Raw genomic sequence first — 15,767 nt, 5'->3', positions numbered from 1 at the left:
ATTACAGTGCTTGACATACAGGTTCACAGATTCACAGGTTGCATTGGGTTGGAAGGGACCCTCAAACATCATCTTGTCCAACCTCCCTGCACTCAGCAGGGACACTTCCAATGAGATCAGGCTGTCCAGGGACACATCAAGGCTAGTCTTGAATGTCTCCAGGGACAGGGCCTCAGCCACATCCCTGAGCAGCCTGTTCCAGTATTTCACACCCACACTGTGAAGAACTTTCTTCTGATATCCAACCTAAATCTATCCTGCGCCTGTTTCAAACCACTGCCCCTCATCCTATCACCACAAGCCCTTCTAAACAGTTCCTGCCCAGCCTTCTTGTAGGTCTCCTTCAGATATTGTAATGTGGCTCTAAGGTCTCCCTGGAGCCTTCTCTTCTCTAGGTTGAACATCCCAATTCTTTCAGTCTATCTTGATAGGAGAGGTTCTCCAGCCCTCTGATCATCTTTGTGGCCCTCCTCTGGACCCACTCCATCAGATCCACATCTCTCATGTGTTGGTGGCCCAAAGCTGGAGACAGTAGTCCAGGTGAGGTCTCACCAGAGCAGGTTGTTAATACATAAACTACATTGTCTCAACCACATCCTCTTCATTCCCCACTACCCTCTGTGTTGCTATCAGCTTGCTTAATTTATGGTCCGATATAACTTCTGTATTATCATTAAGCTATGTTTTAGGTACCATAAACATTTGCAAAGCTAAGCAGTAAGCAGCAAATATTATCATGATGTTATTAAAATAAGAACTGGGTGAAACAAACATGCGATAATGATGAAAGATACTGGGGTATGTTTGCACAACTTGGGTTTATTTTTAGGACACAGTCTGCCTTAGTGACAGAACGTACAAAAGGGAAGGGATTTCTGAGTCTTCCACTAAGTTCTTTTGTTGGTTTTCTTAATACTCTCAATTAAAGGCTGTCTTGCAGTCTTTCATACAAAAGAGAGGAAACATTTTTCCATCCCACAGGGGTATTGTGAGAATTACTCATCTGGTAACCACACAGATAATTCCTAGCAAACAAAAACACTGCCAGTCACTGTTGGATTTACCTGTACCTCGCAGCCTCTGTGGCAGGATGGATGACTGCAGCCCAGCAGGTGTATCACCAGCTGCTGTGGGGACTGCTGTATGTTTTTGGTCAGGCTATCAAACAAGTAGAGAACAAATAACTCTCTTTTTTCTTTTGTGGTCAGCTGCAGCTTACATAGCATAGTTTTAGCAGAAAATTGTGTCATGTGCCTCTGGTAGCCTCACTCGAGCTGAAAGCATCCTGGCTTGATGTGCAACTTGTGTCGAGTGTTGCTGACAGGAACAAAGAGTTCAGCTTTAAACCCAGAAATGCAGGGAAAGTGACTGCCTTTGCTAGGTATCCTTCCTTGTTTGCAAACACTTGGTCTGCAATTAAAACAAGGAAAGTCTTTATTGTTGGCTGAGGGAAACACAGCAACATAAGCAAATAAATGAAATATCCACACCCATCCTATCTCTGGCAGTGGTTGTTCAGTTCACTTCCCTACCAAGTGGTGCCAAAGTCCAAGGAGCTAACATCCCTTTAACTCTTTGTCCTCTCCCTTTTCCCTCTGCAGCACTCTTATTGGCTCATGTGCATTCAGGATGAACTTGGCTGACGTGTCCCCAGCTTCCACAGGAAGTGTTATCTGACCTGCTTCACCTACTCCAATAACAGCAATTTAGTTTTATTGCCATCATCAGGCATCCTCCACCCTCATTTCAATCCCAATTTCCATAAGTTCAGCAGACAGCCAGCAGAAAATACCTCACCTGTGCTGTAAAACCACAGCTTTGGAGCAGTCCTCTACCACACAGGCACTGTAGTGACTGGTTCACTGAAAGCTTTAGTATGCAATGACCAGCAGCACCCCAGATGTTTGCACAGGGCTCCTGTCACACCAAAGGTGTACCTCAGCATCAGAAGGGAGTTCTTTGTCTTTGTCTTCTCAGTTTAATCCTATCTTCTGCCCATCACAAGCTCACTTGTACTTTGAGTAGTTTCTAACAGTATTTCTTGGAGGGTTTCTGCATAAAAAGCTTTTAGAATTAAGTTCTCTGCACATCTTAATTCACTGAGGGTTGGCAAGGCCTTTGCTAGACCATTAGCCCAAGCTGGTCAATCCCCTTCCCAGAATCAGCAACACAAAGCAGACTCCTCTTAGCCCCACAGCCCATCTGCTCTGCCCTTGCACTGGGAGCCTCTGTTCCCTCTAGTCCCCACCAGTGATTTGGGCAACTCTAATCAAACAAGTGGGACTTCTGTTTAGTTGTGTTGTGTATTTCATCTTCATGGACTGCTGATGTTAACATCAGCTGGTAAAAAGGACAGTTAGAGAGGGAGGTTCTCCTTCTCCTCTGCTCTGGTGAGACCTCATCTGGAGTACTGTGTCCAGTCCTGGGGCTGCCAGCTCAGGAAGGACAGGGAGCTGCTTGAGAGAGTCCAGTGCAGAGCCACAGAAATGATTAAGGAAGTTGAACAGGAGAGCCTGAGCTCAGGCTTTTTTGCTTGGAGGAGCCTAAGGGGTGATCTCATTAATGCTTATAAATATGTAAGGGGTGAGTGCCAGGAGGCTGGAGCCAGCCTCTTCTCAGTGATGCCCAGTGACAGGACAAGGGGCAGTGAGTGGAAGTTGAGGCATAGGAGGTTCCATGTGAACCCGAGGAGGAATTTTTTCCCTGTGAGGGTGACAGAGCACTGGAACAGGCTGCCCAGGGGGGTTGTGGAGTGTCCCTCTCTGGAGATATTTCAAGAACCATCTGGATGCTTTCCAGTGTCATCTGCTCTGGGTGATCCAGCTCTGGCTGGGGGGCTGGACCAGATGATCTTTCTTGGTCCCCTCCAGCCCCTGATATTCTATGAGTTTAAAAACCCCACCAAAACCCAGCATTACACCAATGCTTGCTATGGGAAAGCCCAGCCGAGAGTCTTGGGTTGGTTACTGCACTGAGGAAGATTCCTGAGCTGCTTCCATTCCTGAGTTCCAGCGGATGAAGAACTTCTCTGAACTACACCTCTGAGTGGCGGTGAACCTGGGGAGCCTTCTTCCCTTTTCATCTCTGTGAGGAGGGCTGTGCTCTCACAAGATGCTGACGTGCGGGTGGCACTGGCTGCCCGATGGGAGCCAGAGCACACCACAGCACTCCTCAGCCCTTCCCAGAGGGCTGCTGCCACCGCCTGCGCGGGGCTGCTGCCATCTTCCACCTCAGAGGCACCCGGCAGCGCTGCTGCTCTCCCCAGCGTGCGCTGGGTGGCACGGTGGGCTGCCCAGCAGGGAGTGCACTTTACAAGGAGGGTTTAAGTGCCATGAAACGCCAGGACGTCCCTCAAGTTCAGAGTCCTCGCAGGTGACCGAGGTGTCCTTTGTGCCCGGCCCTGGAGCTCTCTGCTGACAGGCTCTGCCGGGGAAGCGCCAGGCCAGGCAGCGCGCTGCGGCCCCTGCCCTTCGGCCCGCCAGCCTTAACGAGGTGGCGCTCCGTAATGCTCTAAGTGTCGGGATCGTTTAGGGGAAGCCGGGCTGGCGGCGGCCTGCGGCACAACGCGGCCGCACTGAGGCGACTTCCCCCAGCGAGCGGCCAAAGCCACGGAGCTAACCCCAGACGAGCCGGTGGGTCGGCTCGGGGCAGCCCAGCCCAGCCAGGCCCGGCCCAGCTCAGCCCAGCCCAGCCAGGCAGCAGCCGAGCGGCCGCAGGCAGCGGGGCGTTGCGCGCTTGCTGCCTCCCCTCTCCCTCCCTCCCTCCCTCCGCTCCTGCCCGCCCGTATCCCTGCATTCCCTGCTGCAGCACCCCCCTTCTCCTCCCCTCAATCCCAGCAGGAGCGGCGGTCCCGGGCTCGGCTCCCCGCGCTGCGGCGGCGCTCGGCGGCGGTTCCCCCCCGCCGCGACCGCCATGTTGGGCTGGTGCGAGATCGGCGGCAGCGGCTGCGTGTGACCGCGGGAGGGAGCGAAGGAGAAGAGAGGGAAGAGGGAGCGGCGGGGCAGAGGAGGGCGCGGAAGCGGAGGGAGGGAGCCGCCGTTACCCCTCCCCGCCGCCCCGCGCACGCACACACCCGCACACGCACCGCGGGAGGATGCCCTTTGCCCGGGGGGGCGAAGCCGGGAGAGCATCTTGCTGCCGGGAGTGAAGCTACCGCCGCCGCCGCCGCCACCGGGGCCTCCCGGCCCGCAGCGGGAGACGCCGCCGCTTTCCCTCCGCCCCAGGACGCACACCCGGAGGAGGAGAAGGAAAAGGAGGGCGCCGTCTCCGCAGCAGCAGCAGCAGCCATGGGAAGGATTTGACAGGGCTCGGAGCGCTTCGCAGCCGCCCCGCGGCGGTGCCGGTGCGTCCCGCCCGCCGCCCGTTGGCGCAGCGCAGGAGAAGGGCGCGACGATGAAGACTTTAGTTTTTTTGAATCACTGAAAAGCCTTAAAAGGAGACTCGGTAAGGAGGAGGAGGAAGGGAAAGGCTGCCCCGGGCAGGACGTGGCTGCGCCCTGAGGAGGGGCGGTGAGGGGACCTGTGCCCCACCCCCACGGCGGGCGCGGTGGCCGGCGAGGCGCTGCCCGCCGGGCCGGGGCCGGGGCCGCGGCTGGGGAGGCGGCGGTGGGGCTGCGCGGCCCCCTCCTTCCTCCCTGCTCGCCTGCCGGTGTGCGCTCGCTTTCTTCTCTGCTCGTGTGTGTAAATATTCAGGTCTTTCCCCTTGCCATCCGTGCTGGGAAGGGAAAGGCCGGTGCGAGCCGAAGGGGGCTGCTCGCCTGGAAATGCTGCGGCGGGGGCGCGCCCCGGATCGCGCTGCATGCTCTGCATTGTGAATGCAGGGGAAGACCTTTGCCGATAGCCAAGTGCGTATGCTGCGCGCACCCTGAAATCGGTGTCAGGCAGGCTGGGCTGCCGAAATGCGGTTATTATTATTAAACCATCAGGAGTGGCCCTTCCTGTCCTCTCCTCCTTCCCCCCTCCCCCTTCTTAATAAAAGAAGTTTAATTATTTTTCTTTTTTCTTTTTTTCTTCCTTTTTTTTTTTTAGGTTAACAATGATGCCTACACAGATACCTTACACTATATGTGTATATCTGAAACTTACAAGGGTTTAGTTTCAGCCTGGTAACCCGGAGGTGGGCTGGAAATTAAGCACCTCCAGCAGTCTTGACACTTGTTAGAAATACTGTTGACTTCTTGAACAACAAAACCCTCCAAAGTGGTTTGTTTTGTTTTATTTTTCCCTTTTTTTTTGTTTTTTTTTTGGGCAAAGTAATAATAGTCATTAAAAAAGAAACCCCAATGCAAAGTGAAACAGCCATGTCTGGAGAAGTGCGTTTGAAGCAGTTGGAGCAGTTTATTTTGGATGGGCCAACTCAGACTAGTGGGCAATGCTTCAGTGTGGAAACCTTGCTGGATATACTCATCTGCCTTTATGATGAATGTAATAATTCCCCTCTGAGAAGAGAGAAGAACATCCTTGAGTATCTAGAGTGGGGTAAGTTTGAGTGTTTATTTTGTGTACATCCGTCCCTGTTCCTGTCTGCTTTGTGTAATGTCTGTTATTTATGTGTAAGTGGGGATTGTTTATAAGGCAGTGTTTTACTGGGAAGTGTTATCAGCTTTACTGTAGTTAAAACATGGTGGTGGTGCTAAAAAGTAATCCCTATTGGTTATTTGTCCTTGAGATATGCATGTGAAGCATACATTGTGCTTTTTGGGTTGGTTTTTGGTTTTGTTTTTGACACGGGTCAGACTCTGGTACATGAAGCAGGTCTGTCTTCAGGCCCAGCTGTTGAATTTTGGTATCCTGAAGTTCTTGGGATTATAGAGAAGAGAAGGATAAATTTTGATGCCTGGATAAAATAAATCACTAATCAGTCTTGTGATTTGCATCAGTGGTCAAATCTATACTGACTCATAGTAAAAGATGTTGATCAACAAGAGAACTCTCCATCTCTCCTAGAGATTATGGGTTTGACATGTCTGAAAATGGAGGAAATTCCATGCTCTTGGACAAAAAAATCATTGCTAACTTTAATGAGATTGTTTTTCCTGGTGAGGAAAGCATAGTTGAAAAGCAAAAGCCAGTTGTATGTCCCCCTCAATACCCTTTCCATTTCCTCCCTTTGTTATGGGGACATAGGGTATTCGAGGATTTTGGAATGAAACAGGTGAATGAGAGTGTGGCAGCTCTCCTTCAGTTGTCACAGAACTGGTTGTCTCTGGGTTTTTGTTTTAAACTCATTTTCTTTCCTCTCCTAAACCTCGATGCAAAGTAGAAGATGCAGCCTGACATGAGAATGGTTACTGTATCTGACCTTCAAACTTCAAAGTCATGCTGCACTTCTGCATTTACATGCAAATCCATTTCCCACGTTTGCTTTGTAATAAATACATCAGCAGGCCTCCTTTATTAAGAAAAAAAACCAAACCCCCATCTTTTGGAAAGGTGTAACAGGCATTTGATTAATTAGCTGGTTGAGCTCTTCATAATGAAGTCGCCGAGGGAAGACATTGTTTTGATAACTGATCTAACAACTTGAGGCTGATAGGTGTTTTATTTTTCTGCTCCTCACTGTAGACATACTGACATGGAAGGGACGTCTGACTCAGTAATTAAATTTTCTTGTCCTGTTCATATTGCACTGGTCTTTGTTTTCTGATTATCTGGAAGAACAGGCTATAATTAATGCGTTCTGGCTAAGAAGGAAATAGTAATTAGAAGTACTTCTGGAGAATCTTCCCTCTAAAACTGTCACTGGCACACAAAAGCTGTGAAAAGACTGGGAAAGTGTTGTGGCTCCAAGGGTGTTTTGGATGTAGGAATTTAGTGCAGTCTGCAGTGGATCTAGGCAGCTGATACCCTGCAAATAAAAATAATAAACCAGTTCACCGTATGAGTTTGATCAGAGCAGTGGTTGTGCTTGAGACTCATCCTGTTTGGTGCATTTGCTGGTGGTTGGTTGTTGGAGGATTGCACTATTGACAAGGCTCTGACAGTAGCAGAAGATTTCTGTAGTAAACTTTACAGGCTGCTGATGGAAATAATAGACTGTTTTGGAAAGCCTGGAATAAGGTTTCTTGCTGGCTTATTTTCTTCTGCTACTTTTCTGCTCTCGTGCTCCAACTGTGCCTTAACAGGACTCCTGAACTTCAGGCAAGACCAGTTGCTCCCATTTTCAGGGCTGGGTTGGCCAAGTCCTCTGCTCCCAGCTCTACTATCTGGACGTCTACTCTCGAGTTTGGTTTTTTTTCAAGGGGGTTGGTGAGGTGAAATTGAAGATTAATGGTTTCTAGTACCTGTTGTTGGAAGTGTTCCTGTGAATGATGCCTTTATCATGCAAACACTCAACATGAATTGTCTCGTCTTTAAGCCAGCCCTCCCAGTGAAACTGGCAGTCTCTGGCATGTCTGTTGATGTCAGGGAGTTGGCAAAACGGGGTTCTTGCAGAGGTAGGGTACCATGCAGTGCTTTGGCTCAGTGAGCCTGCTAAGGGTACTCTCTTCTTTGATACAGTTGTGACCTTGCATATCTCTCTCCCCAAAAAGGGAAACAGTGCAAGTTGTTGATTAAAAAGAGGTTACGTGTGGTTTTAAAGTCTGAGATGTGCCAAGTAGTGGTAGAAGTGGAAGGCTGGCATCCAGAAACTGTAGACTCTGCCCCTGCCTCCCTCAATGATTCAAAGTGCTTTCAGTTACTCTTTTTTTTTTCCCGGTTTCCCATGTTGAAGAGTAGGGAAAGTGCCACCAATGTTACACTAGGGAGTTCTGAAAGCTGCTGTATGTGAAGCACTCTTTAAGTTTTGAATGTACTGTATAAACCAGTATGCATTAATATCTTTTTCCTCTCAGCAGTATACAACTTGGTGCTTGGTATATCTACTGATGGATGTCAGTTGGTTGCTGTCTTGGCAACACATTTTGTGAGTTTATGCCAAGCATCCACACGTTTGCTTTATTACTCTGAAGAGTGCAGTCTGAGATTATTTGAACTAGTTTTAGAATGGTGTAAACTGATGTGTTTGTGCATTTTACACACGTTGCAAAGTACCAATTTACTCCTGAGAACTGCTCATCATCCTGAACTTAAACTGCTTTCAAAAATTACTCCTCGCAGAAGCAAATACGATTTATTGATGCAGCTATTTTAAAGATAAGGCTAATAAGTAGGTGTTGGCTGAGCACAGATTTCTGCTGAGCAGCAATAACTTTTTTCTTGCTTTTCACTGCTGCAGTTTTTAGGTGCTGCTGTTTGGTTTTCAGGTGGTGGGGGGTTTGGGAGGGGAGGTTTACATGGATGTCTATCCACAGGTGTTCTAGGACTGAGATGTTTCCTGCTTTATTTTATCTAAGACTTAATATTGATAGAAGAATCTTAATTTTTTTTTGGGGGGAAGGGTTTAGGTGGTATTCTAGCTTGGTAAAGCTGATGTGGTCTTAGTGACAACCATGTGACTGCTGCTATATTTAGGGGAAGTAAGACACTTCACATTCTAGTCCTTGGATCTTTTAGAACTCTTTTGTGCGCTTATCTAGGTCTCTAATAAAAAATGAAGCAAGGTTGAAACAGTTGAGCATCTGAACTGGTTGTTCAGCTTTTGGTTTTGATATTGCCAGTTGAACTCAGCAAGTGGAGAAAATAGGTCTCTGCAATGTCAGGTTGAGTTTTACTTTTTTTGGTAAGTTTTCAGCTTGTCTGAGGTGCTTGAACTTTCGTTTGACTGGTGTCAGGCCAATTATTTAGTGATCGAGACTCTACATTAGCTCTTTTTTTTAACTTAAAATGGAAAGATGATTTCTTTCCCCATTGTTATAAATTATTAGTTTTGTGACATGCAAATAAAAGGATTTGATTTTGTTGGTGGGTTTTGTTGTTCTTTTATTTTTAGGTAGGTGTGCTGTATGTAAAGAGAAGCATGGAAACAACTATTTTGGATTCAAAAGGTTACATCATGGTGTGTTTTGAGCTGATGGGAAGAAAATGGAATATTTAGATTTGGCTTATTGCATGTATGTGATGCTAGTTTTAACTTTTGTCTCCATTTGTAGTTGTATATTTGGTTTAGAAAGGGGTTTGTCTAAATGTAGCCGTTAGAGCTTACCAGGAAAAGCTGGTAAGAAAGGTCACGCATATTGCTTTGTCTTCTCTGCCTGTCTTTGAGTTGCCACAATGACTCAAGACTGGGGTGCATAATGAAGTCTGATAAACTGAATTTAAAAGAAAAATAAGTGATGGGAGCTTTTAGAGCTCAAAAAACTTCCTTTGCAGTGATTGTGGGACTTGGACATCTCTCCTATGAAGAGACACAGAGCCCTGGGGCTGTTTAGTCTGGAGAAGAGAAGGCTGAGAGGGGATCTGATCAATGTCTATCAATATCGGAGGGGTGGGTGTCAAGATGAAAGTTCCAGGCTCTTTTCAGTGGTGCTCAGTGACAGACCAGGAACAATGTGTACAAGCTGGAACACAGGAGGTTCCACCTCAGCATGAGTAACAACTTCTTTATAGTGAGGATGATGGAGCACTGGAGCAGGCTGCCCAGAGAGGTTGCAGAGTCTCTTTCTCTGGAGACGTTCCAGACCCATTTGGATGCATTCCTGTGTGACCTACCTAGGTGATGCTGCTGTGGCAGGGGGGTTGGACTGGATGATCTCTGGAGTTCCCTTCCAACTCCTAGTGTTGTGATACTGTGACTCCAATTAGAATTGATTTTAAAGGAGAAATGAGTACATTGTTATTTAGTATGCATTGAAAGAAAGCTAGAATAAACCTCAAAATATGTAGAGATACGAGGGAGAAAAGATGAAGGGCACTGCCAGTTGCATGGAGATGTCAATGACTTGTTTGAATCTGTCCTCTTGCAGGAAAAATATAAACTGTCCTTTGGCTGGTATTTATGTTGTTTGTTTTTCTCTCCCAAAGGAAGCTTTGAAATATGGATAAAATAGTTCTTCTGCTAGGGGTGAAATGAGATCTGAAATGTTTATGCAGTGCTGATATGTCCTAGACTAGACTGTCATCATTGGTCTCCTACTTCTGCCATTCAGATGTGCAGCATCTCTTCTGAATGTTAAAAATTCTTCTATTGCTATGAAATGTTTGTTATTGGGTTGGTTTTTTTGTGTTTTTTTTGTTTGTTTTTTGAGAGAGTTGTGGGGAGATGGCATTTTTTGTCTGGTGATCTCTCTCAGGTTGTTTTACCCTAAGAGAAATGGTATTCCCCATTTTCCAGGCTTGTTTTTAAAGATTAGTAACAAAAGGAATCAGGATCTTGGTTCTAATTCTTGCATCTCTTTTGTGTTATTCATCTGTTTGTAGGTCATGAAGGAAATCACAGACATTTTCAGCTGTCAGTTCCTTATATTTTGTTTATAAAGTGGACTGTTTAAAGAAATACTCCTTTAGGTCCTATTTTTAGCAGCTAGAGCAATAAAAGACTTAGCACAACTTCATTAAGTGTTCCCTTTTTTTTAAAGTAGGCTTTGGTGCTTAGTGCTGTCTAAGGCTGGATTGATGGGCTGAGGCCAACTGTATGATGTCCAACAAAGCTGAGCACCAGGTCTTGCACTTGGGTCACAGCAACCTTGTACAACACTACAGGCTTGGGGTAGAGTGGCTGGAAGGTAGTTTGATAGAAGGAGACCTGGGGGTTCTGTTTGACAGTCGACTGACTATGAGACAGTGTTTGCTCAGGTGACCAAGAAGTGGCCAGCATCCTGGCTTGCATCAAGAATAATGTGGCCAGCAGGACCAGGGAAGTGCTTGTCCCCCTATGTGAGGCCCCACAATGACTACAGTTCTGGGTCTCTCGCTACAAGGAAGACACTGAGGGGCTGGAGTGTGTCCAGAGAGTTGCAACAAAGCTGGTGAAGGGTTCTTAACACAAGTCCTGTGAGGAGCAGCTGAGGGAACTGTTGTCAAGCCTGGAGAAGAGGAGGCTGATGGAGAATATCACTGCTCTCTACAACTCCCTGAGAGGAGGTTGGAGTGAGCTGGAATCTGGCCCCTTCTCCCAGATAAACAAGTGACAGGATGAGAGGAAATGGCCTGAAATTCTGCCAGGGGAAGTTTTGGTTGGAGATTAGGAAAAAATACCTTTCCTGCAAGAGTGGTCAGGCATTGGAATAGGCTGCCCAGGGTGGTGGTGGAGTCTCCATCCCTGGAGGTGTTTAAAAGTTGTTTGGATGCTTAGGGACACAATCTAATAATTGTGTACAGGGAAACGTTAGATTATGGTTGGACTTGATGATTTTTAAGGGCCTTTCTGACCAGGCTATTTTATGATCTAACCATAGTACTGTATAATCCTTCTGAAATGCATTTCCCAAGGAAATTAAAAATTGAAATTGCTAAAATGTAATTAATAAAAAAAAAATCTCCTAAAACTAGGAACACCTCCTGGTCTGATTAACATAAGTGAAAACAGTGGTTAAATTCTTTTGAGGAAAGAATGACCATCTTGCTTGTCAAGCCCACTTGATGTGTTAAAGCATATGTCTGACTTTTGAATCTGAGTTGTTTCATTGCCTGCAGTTTGAAGTGTGTGGAGGTATGGGGGGGGGTCCATCTGTGTAGGAGTCTTTGTGGCATTCTTGATGCACCCACCTCTGTCATTCTTTAGGAGAACACTTCAAAGCTTATTTTATGTAAACTGCTTCTGTTCTATAGGTGCACCTAACAGTTAAATGCTTAATGCTTTTTATTGATTAGGATGAGAGAAGGAACAGTTCTTTGTTGCTGGCAAGTAGGAACAACCTGCAGTTCTTCATGTTTCAGAATATTCTGTGAGCAGCTTTTATGGAGCTGCACTTTTATACCAAATTGCTTGGAAAGGAGGGGAAGAAGAAAAGGCAGGAAAAGAGGTAGGAGAATGGATGCCTGTACAGACCTTACTGTTAGCTAGCTCTGTGTTTAACCCCTGTGCCTTTTGAATCATGAGCTTTCCCACATTTCAGTTTTGTTGCTTGCCTTGAACAGAGGAAACTAATTGCTGTTAGATTTATCAACGTTTCTGATGTGATCAAATGAGCTGTGAGACCATCCAGTTAATTCCACTTGCTTTGCATTAGGGCTAAAGCCAATTTCCAGAGGCATTAACCCATTGTAACACATTTTGCCTCTCAACGTGTTTACAACACACCGAGTTTATTAAGCTTACCTTCACTTCAAAAATCAGGTTTTTAAAGGATGTTCTTTGTGGTTGCTTTTGTTCTTCTGGCCTGGGGCAGTTTAGAGCTGTTTGGGGCTGCCCGATGGGCTTTGGTGCTTGTGTATTTAGTTTGAGTGACTTGTGTCAGTTGTGTCATTATTATTGCAAAGGAGTATGGCTTGCTTACACAGAAACCTAGCTAATACCCATTTTCAGGAATTTTGGGAATGCCTTTATTCTGTGCAGAAATTCCAAGCATGCTTTGGTCTAACAGGGACAAATGGAGAAATACAATTATATGAGTTAGTCTGCTCAGTGGACATTACAAACCTCATGACAGCACAATGAATTCTCTGTGTTACTAAGATACTTGCTGTTTAAAGGGTTAAGCCAATGGTTAATTTCTGGGTTGATGGTGATTGTAAAATGTCTTGCTGAAGGTGTCTTTGAAGTCTTACCCTCTGTGCATGCATGAATCATAGGATCCTAGAATGGTTTGGGTTGGAAGGGATCTCCTAAGGTCACTAAGTCGAGCACCCCTGCAGTCAACAGGGACATCCTCTGCTAGATCAGGTTGCTCAGAGCCTTGTTCAGCCTGACCTTGAGTATCTCCATGGATACTACTCTGAGTAACCTATTTCAGTGTTGCACTCCCCTCATGGTGCAGAACTTGTTCCTGACATCCAACCTAAATTTGCTTTTCCCTTATTTCACACCATTGCCCCTCATCCTGTCACTGCAGGCCCTTGGAAACAGTCTCTCTGCAGCCTTCTTGTACCCCCTTTTAGATACAGGAAGGCTGCTCTGAGGTCTCCCTGGAGCCTTCTGTAGGCTGAACAACTCCCCCAGCTCCCTGATAATTTTTGTGACCCTCCTCTGGATCTGCTCCATCAGGTCCCTGTCCTTCCTGTGTTGAGGGCTCCATGGCTGGATGCAGTACTCCAGGTGAGATCTCACCAGAGGAGAGCAAAGTGGCAGACTCCCCTCTCTCCATCTGCTGGCCATGCTTCTTTGGCCCTTCTCTCCTGAACTTTACCAGCATACACTTTTATAACCTGTAGCATGTTACTACTTAACAGTGGCCTGAAAGAAGAATAGCCTTCTGCAAGAGCAATGAGCTTTATTTGATTCAATAGACTTAAAGAGCTTGTCATATAGTAAGGATATTTTTACAAGGAACAAGTGAAACTGCTTTTCTTTTTGAAGATCTATAGTATGTGCTGAGACTGCACCTGGAATATGCTGTGTCCAGTTTTGGGCCCCCAGTTCAAGAGAGACAGGGATCTGCTGGAGTGAGCCCACTGGAGCACTACAAATATGATTGGGGGAACCTGAACATCTCTATGAGGAAAGACTGAAGCACCTGGGGCTGTTTAGTCTGCAGAAGAGGAGGCTGAGAGGGGTTTGATCAATGTCTATGAATATCTGAGAGGTGGGTGTCAAGTGATGGGTCAAGTAGCAATGGGTACAAGCTGGAACACACAGAAGGTTCCATCTCAGCACAAGGGGTAGCATCTTTCTTGTGTTCGTGCCAGAGCCCTGGAGCAGGCTGCCCAAAGAGGTTGTGGAGTCTTCTTCTCTGGTGGCTTTCAAAACCCACCTTGATGTCTTCCTGTGTGATCTGCCCCAGTTGAGCCTGCTCTGGCAGGGCGTTTGGACTGGGTGATCTTTGGAGATCCTTTCCAACCGCTGTTCTGCATCAGGAAATAAAAGTAATTGAATTTCTGAGTCATACCTGTGGCTGGCTAATAAAAGGCCAGTGTTGTTTTCAGATATTATTGTGAATAAATTGCACATGCAGAATTTCCATAGTGGATGCATGCTACTGCCCTGGAAAATATTTTTCCAATTATACAGGGGCTTGCAGTGACAGCATAAGAGGGAATGGATTTAAGCTGGAAGAGGGCAGATTTAGGCTGGGCATTAGGAAGAAATCCTTTACACTGAGGATGATGAGACACTGGAACAGGTTGCCTAGGGAGGGTGTGGACGCCCCCTTCCTGGAGGTGTTCAAGGCCAGGTTGGATGTGACCTTGAGCAACTTGGTCTAGTGGAAGGTGCCCCTGCCCATGGCAGAGAGGATAGAACTGGATGTTCTTTAAGGTCCCTTCCAACCTAACCCATTCTATAAATCTGTGATTCTCTGATTTGTTTTTCTGACACTGTACACTGTAAATCATAGAATCACAGAATTTCTTACATCATCATTGAGTCCAGTCTTTAGTTTCACACTGTCAAATCACCCTGGACGTATCTTTGCAAAACAATTAACCTATTAATAGGATCCCTAATTACTTATTTACTTAGAAAAAATCCTACCAACTACCATTGTTGTTCATGTCCACTGTGTGTCTGTTGGCACACAGAAGCAATTGGATCCTAATGACAAGCTGTAAAAGCTGACTAAATAGAAGAGCCAGTGGCTAGCTGAGAGAATTAACAGGCAAAGTTCTAGACTCTTGAAGTTTCTGATTTGGCAGTCAGGCCTTCCTTCCATAAGCATTTGTACTTGTTTAATTTGATTTTCTTTTTCTGGCTGAACAACTAGAATCATTTGTTCTCTTCTAACATAAGTCAAGACATTATTTTCTTCTAAAATCCTCATTAAGCTTGGGAATGCCACTAACGTGGACTGAAGTCTTGAAAAAAATGCAAGTGATTTAGGTCAGTCCGGTGCAGCCTTTGGTTGGCTACAAGAGGTTTTATTTCCAGTGCTTTAGGGATGATACTGGGTTTAATAACTGCAAAAATCTTCTGTTCAGACAGGCCAGTTTGATTTATTTGTAGTAATGCAGCCTAATTAGGTTTACTGCCAGTCACCAGGGGTAAAATCCACAAGGTGTGTCCACACTCCAAAAGCTAGAGAAGAGGAGGCTCAGGGGGGGACCTCATTACTGTCTACAACTACCTAAAGGGAGGCTGTAGCCAGGTGGGGTTGGTCTCTTCTGCCAGGCAACCAGCAACAGAACAAGGGGACAAGTTGTGCCAGAGGAGGTCTAGGCTGGATGTTAGGAGGAAGTTGTTGTCAGAGAGAGTGATTGGCATTGGAATGGGCTGCCCAGGGAGGTGGTGGAGTCACCGTCCCTGGATGCGTTGAAGCAAAACCTGGATGAGGCTGTGTGCAGCCTGCTCTAGGGTAGGGTGTCCCTGCCCATGGCAGGGGTGTTGAAACTGGATGATCCTTGTGGTCCCTTCCAACCCTGACTGATTTTATGATTTACTAACCTGAATCATTTCTAATTTTAAGCTCTAGCAGGGCCTTGGGCTGTTAGTTCTGGCTGGCAGAAGTTGTGATCTGTTTTAGCCCTGTAGTGTAAATATGAAGAGACTTCAGTGAGAGTATAGCTTTATCATTCTAAGGGTGGCAACCACTTCTACGTGACTGCAAAGTGATTGGAGAAAACGTCATGTGTGCTGTGGGGACACCAGAGTCCCTAGGTATTTCCTGCTCATTAAAGCTCTTTCACCTTTACCACGCTGCCCTTTGTAAATAAAACACTGTGTTCTTTGAATGTTTTGCAGAACAAATACTAACAAGAGGAGGAGGAAACAGAAGTTGAGATTTCAGTTGTAGATCACTGGTTTTATCTTGGGTAGGAGCTGACTTGATGGTGTCTTAAGGCTGACTCAACTCATTG

The 15,767-nt window shown here is 46.3% G+C and overlaps 1 protein-coding gene across 11 annotated transcripts in view; it reads left to right on the top strand.

The window, feature by feature from the left end:
* The first annotated feature begins 4,358 nt into the window (after window positions 1–4,358).
* CDC42BPA (CDC42 binding protein kinase alpha) overlaps window positions 4,359–15,767 on the top strand; it is a 212,916-nt gene continuing 201,507 nt past the window's right edge. For 10 of the 11 annotated variants that reach the window (XM_064164331.1, XM_064164325.1, XM_064164330.1 and 7 more), the window contains exons 1-2: window positions 4,359–4,443; window positions 5,028–5,477. In XM_064164331.1, coding sequence (XP_064020401.1) covers window positions 5,282–5,477 — 196 coding nt within the window. In that variant the 5' untranslated portion in view covers window positions 4,359–4,443; window positions 5,028–5,281. Of the gene's footprint in view, window positions 4,444–4,674; window positions 4,844–5,027; window positions 5,478–15,767 lie in introns of those variants that run through there. The other variant, XM_064164322.1, reaches the window with a different exon arrangement.

The sequence above is a fragment of the Pogoniulus pusillus genome, chromosome 25 (assembly GCF_015220805.1).
Source record: "Pogoniulus pusillus isolate bPogPus1 chromosome 25, bPogPus1.pri, whole genome shotgun sequence".
NCBI classification, from domain to species: domain Eukaryota; kingdom Metazoa; phylum Chordata; class Aves; order Piciformes; family Lybiidae; genus Pogoniulus; species Pogoniulus pusillus.
The sequence above is the reverse complement of the archived record's forward strand: the minus strand, read 5'-3'. Positions and strand labels throughout refer to the sequence as shown.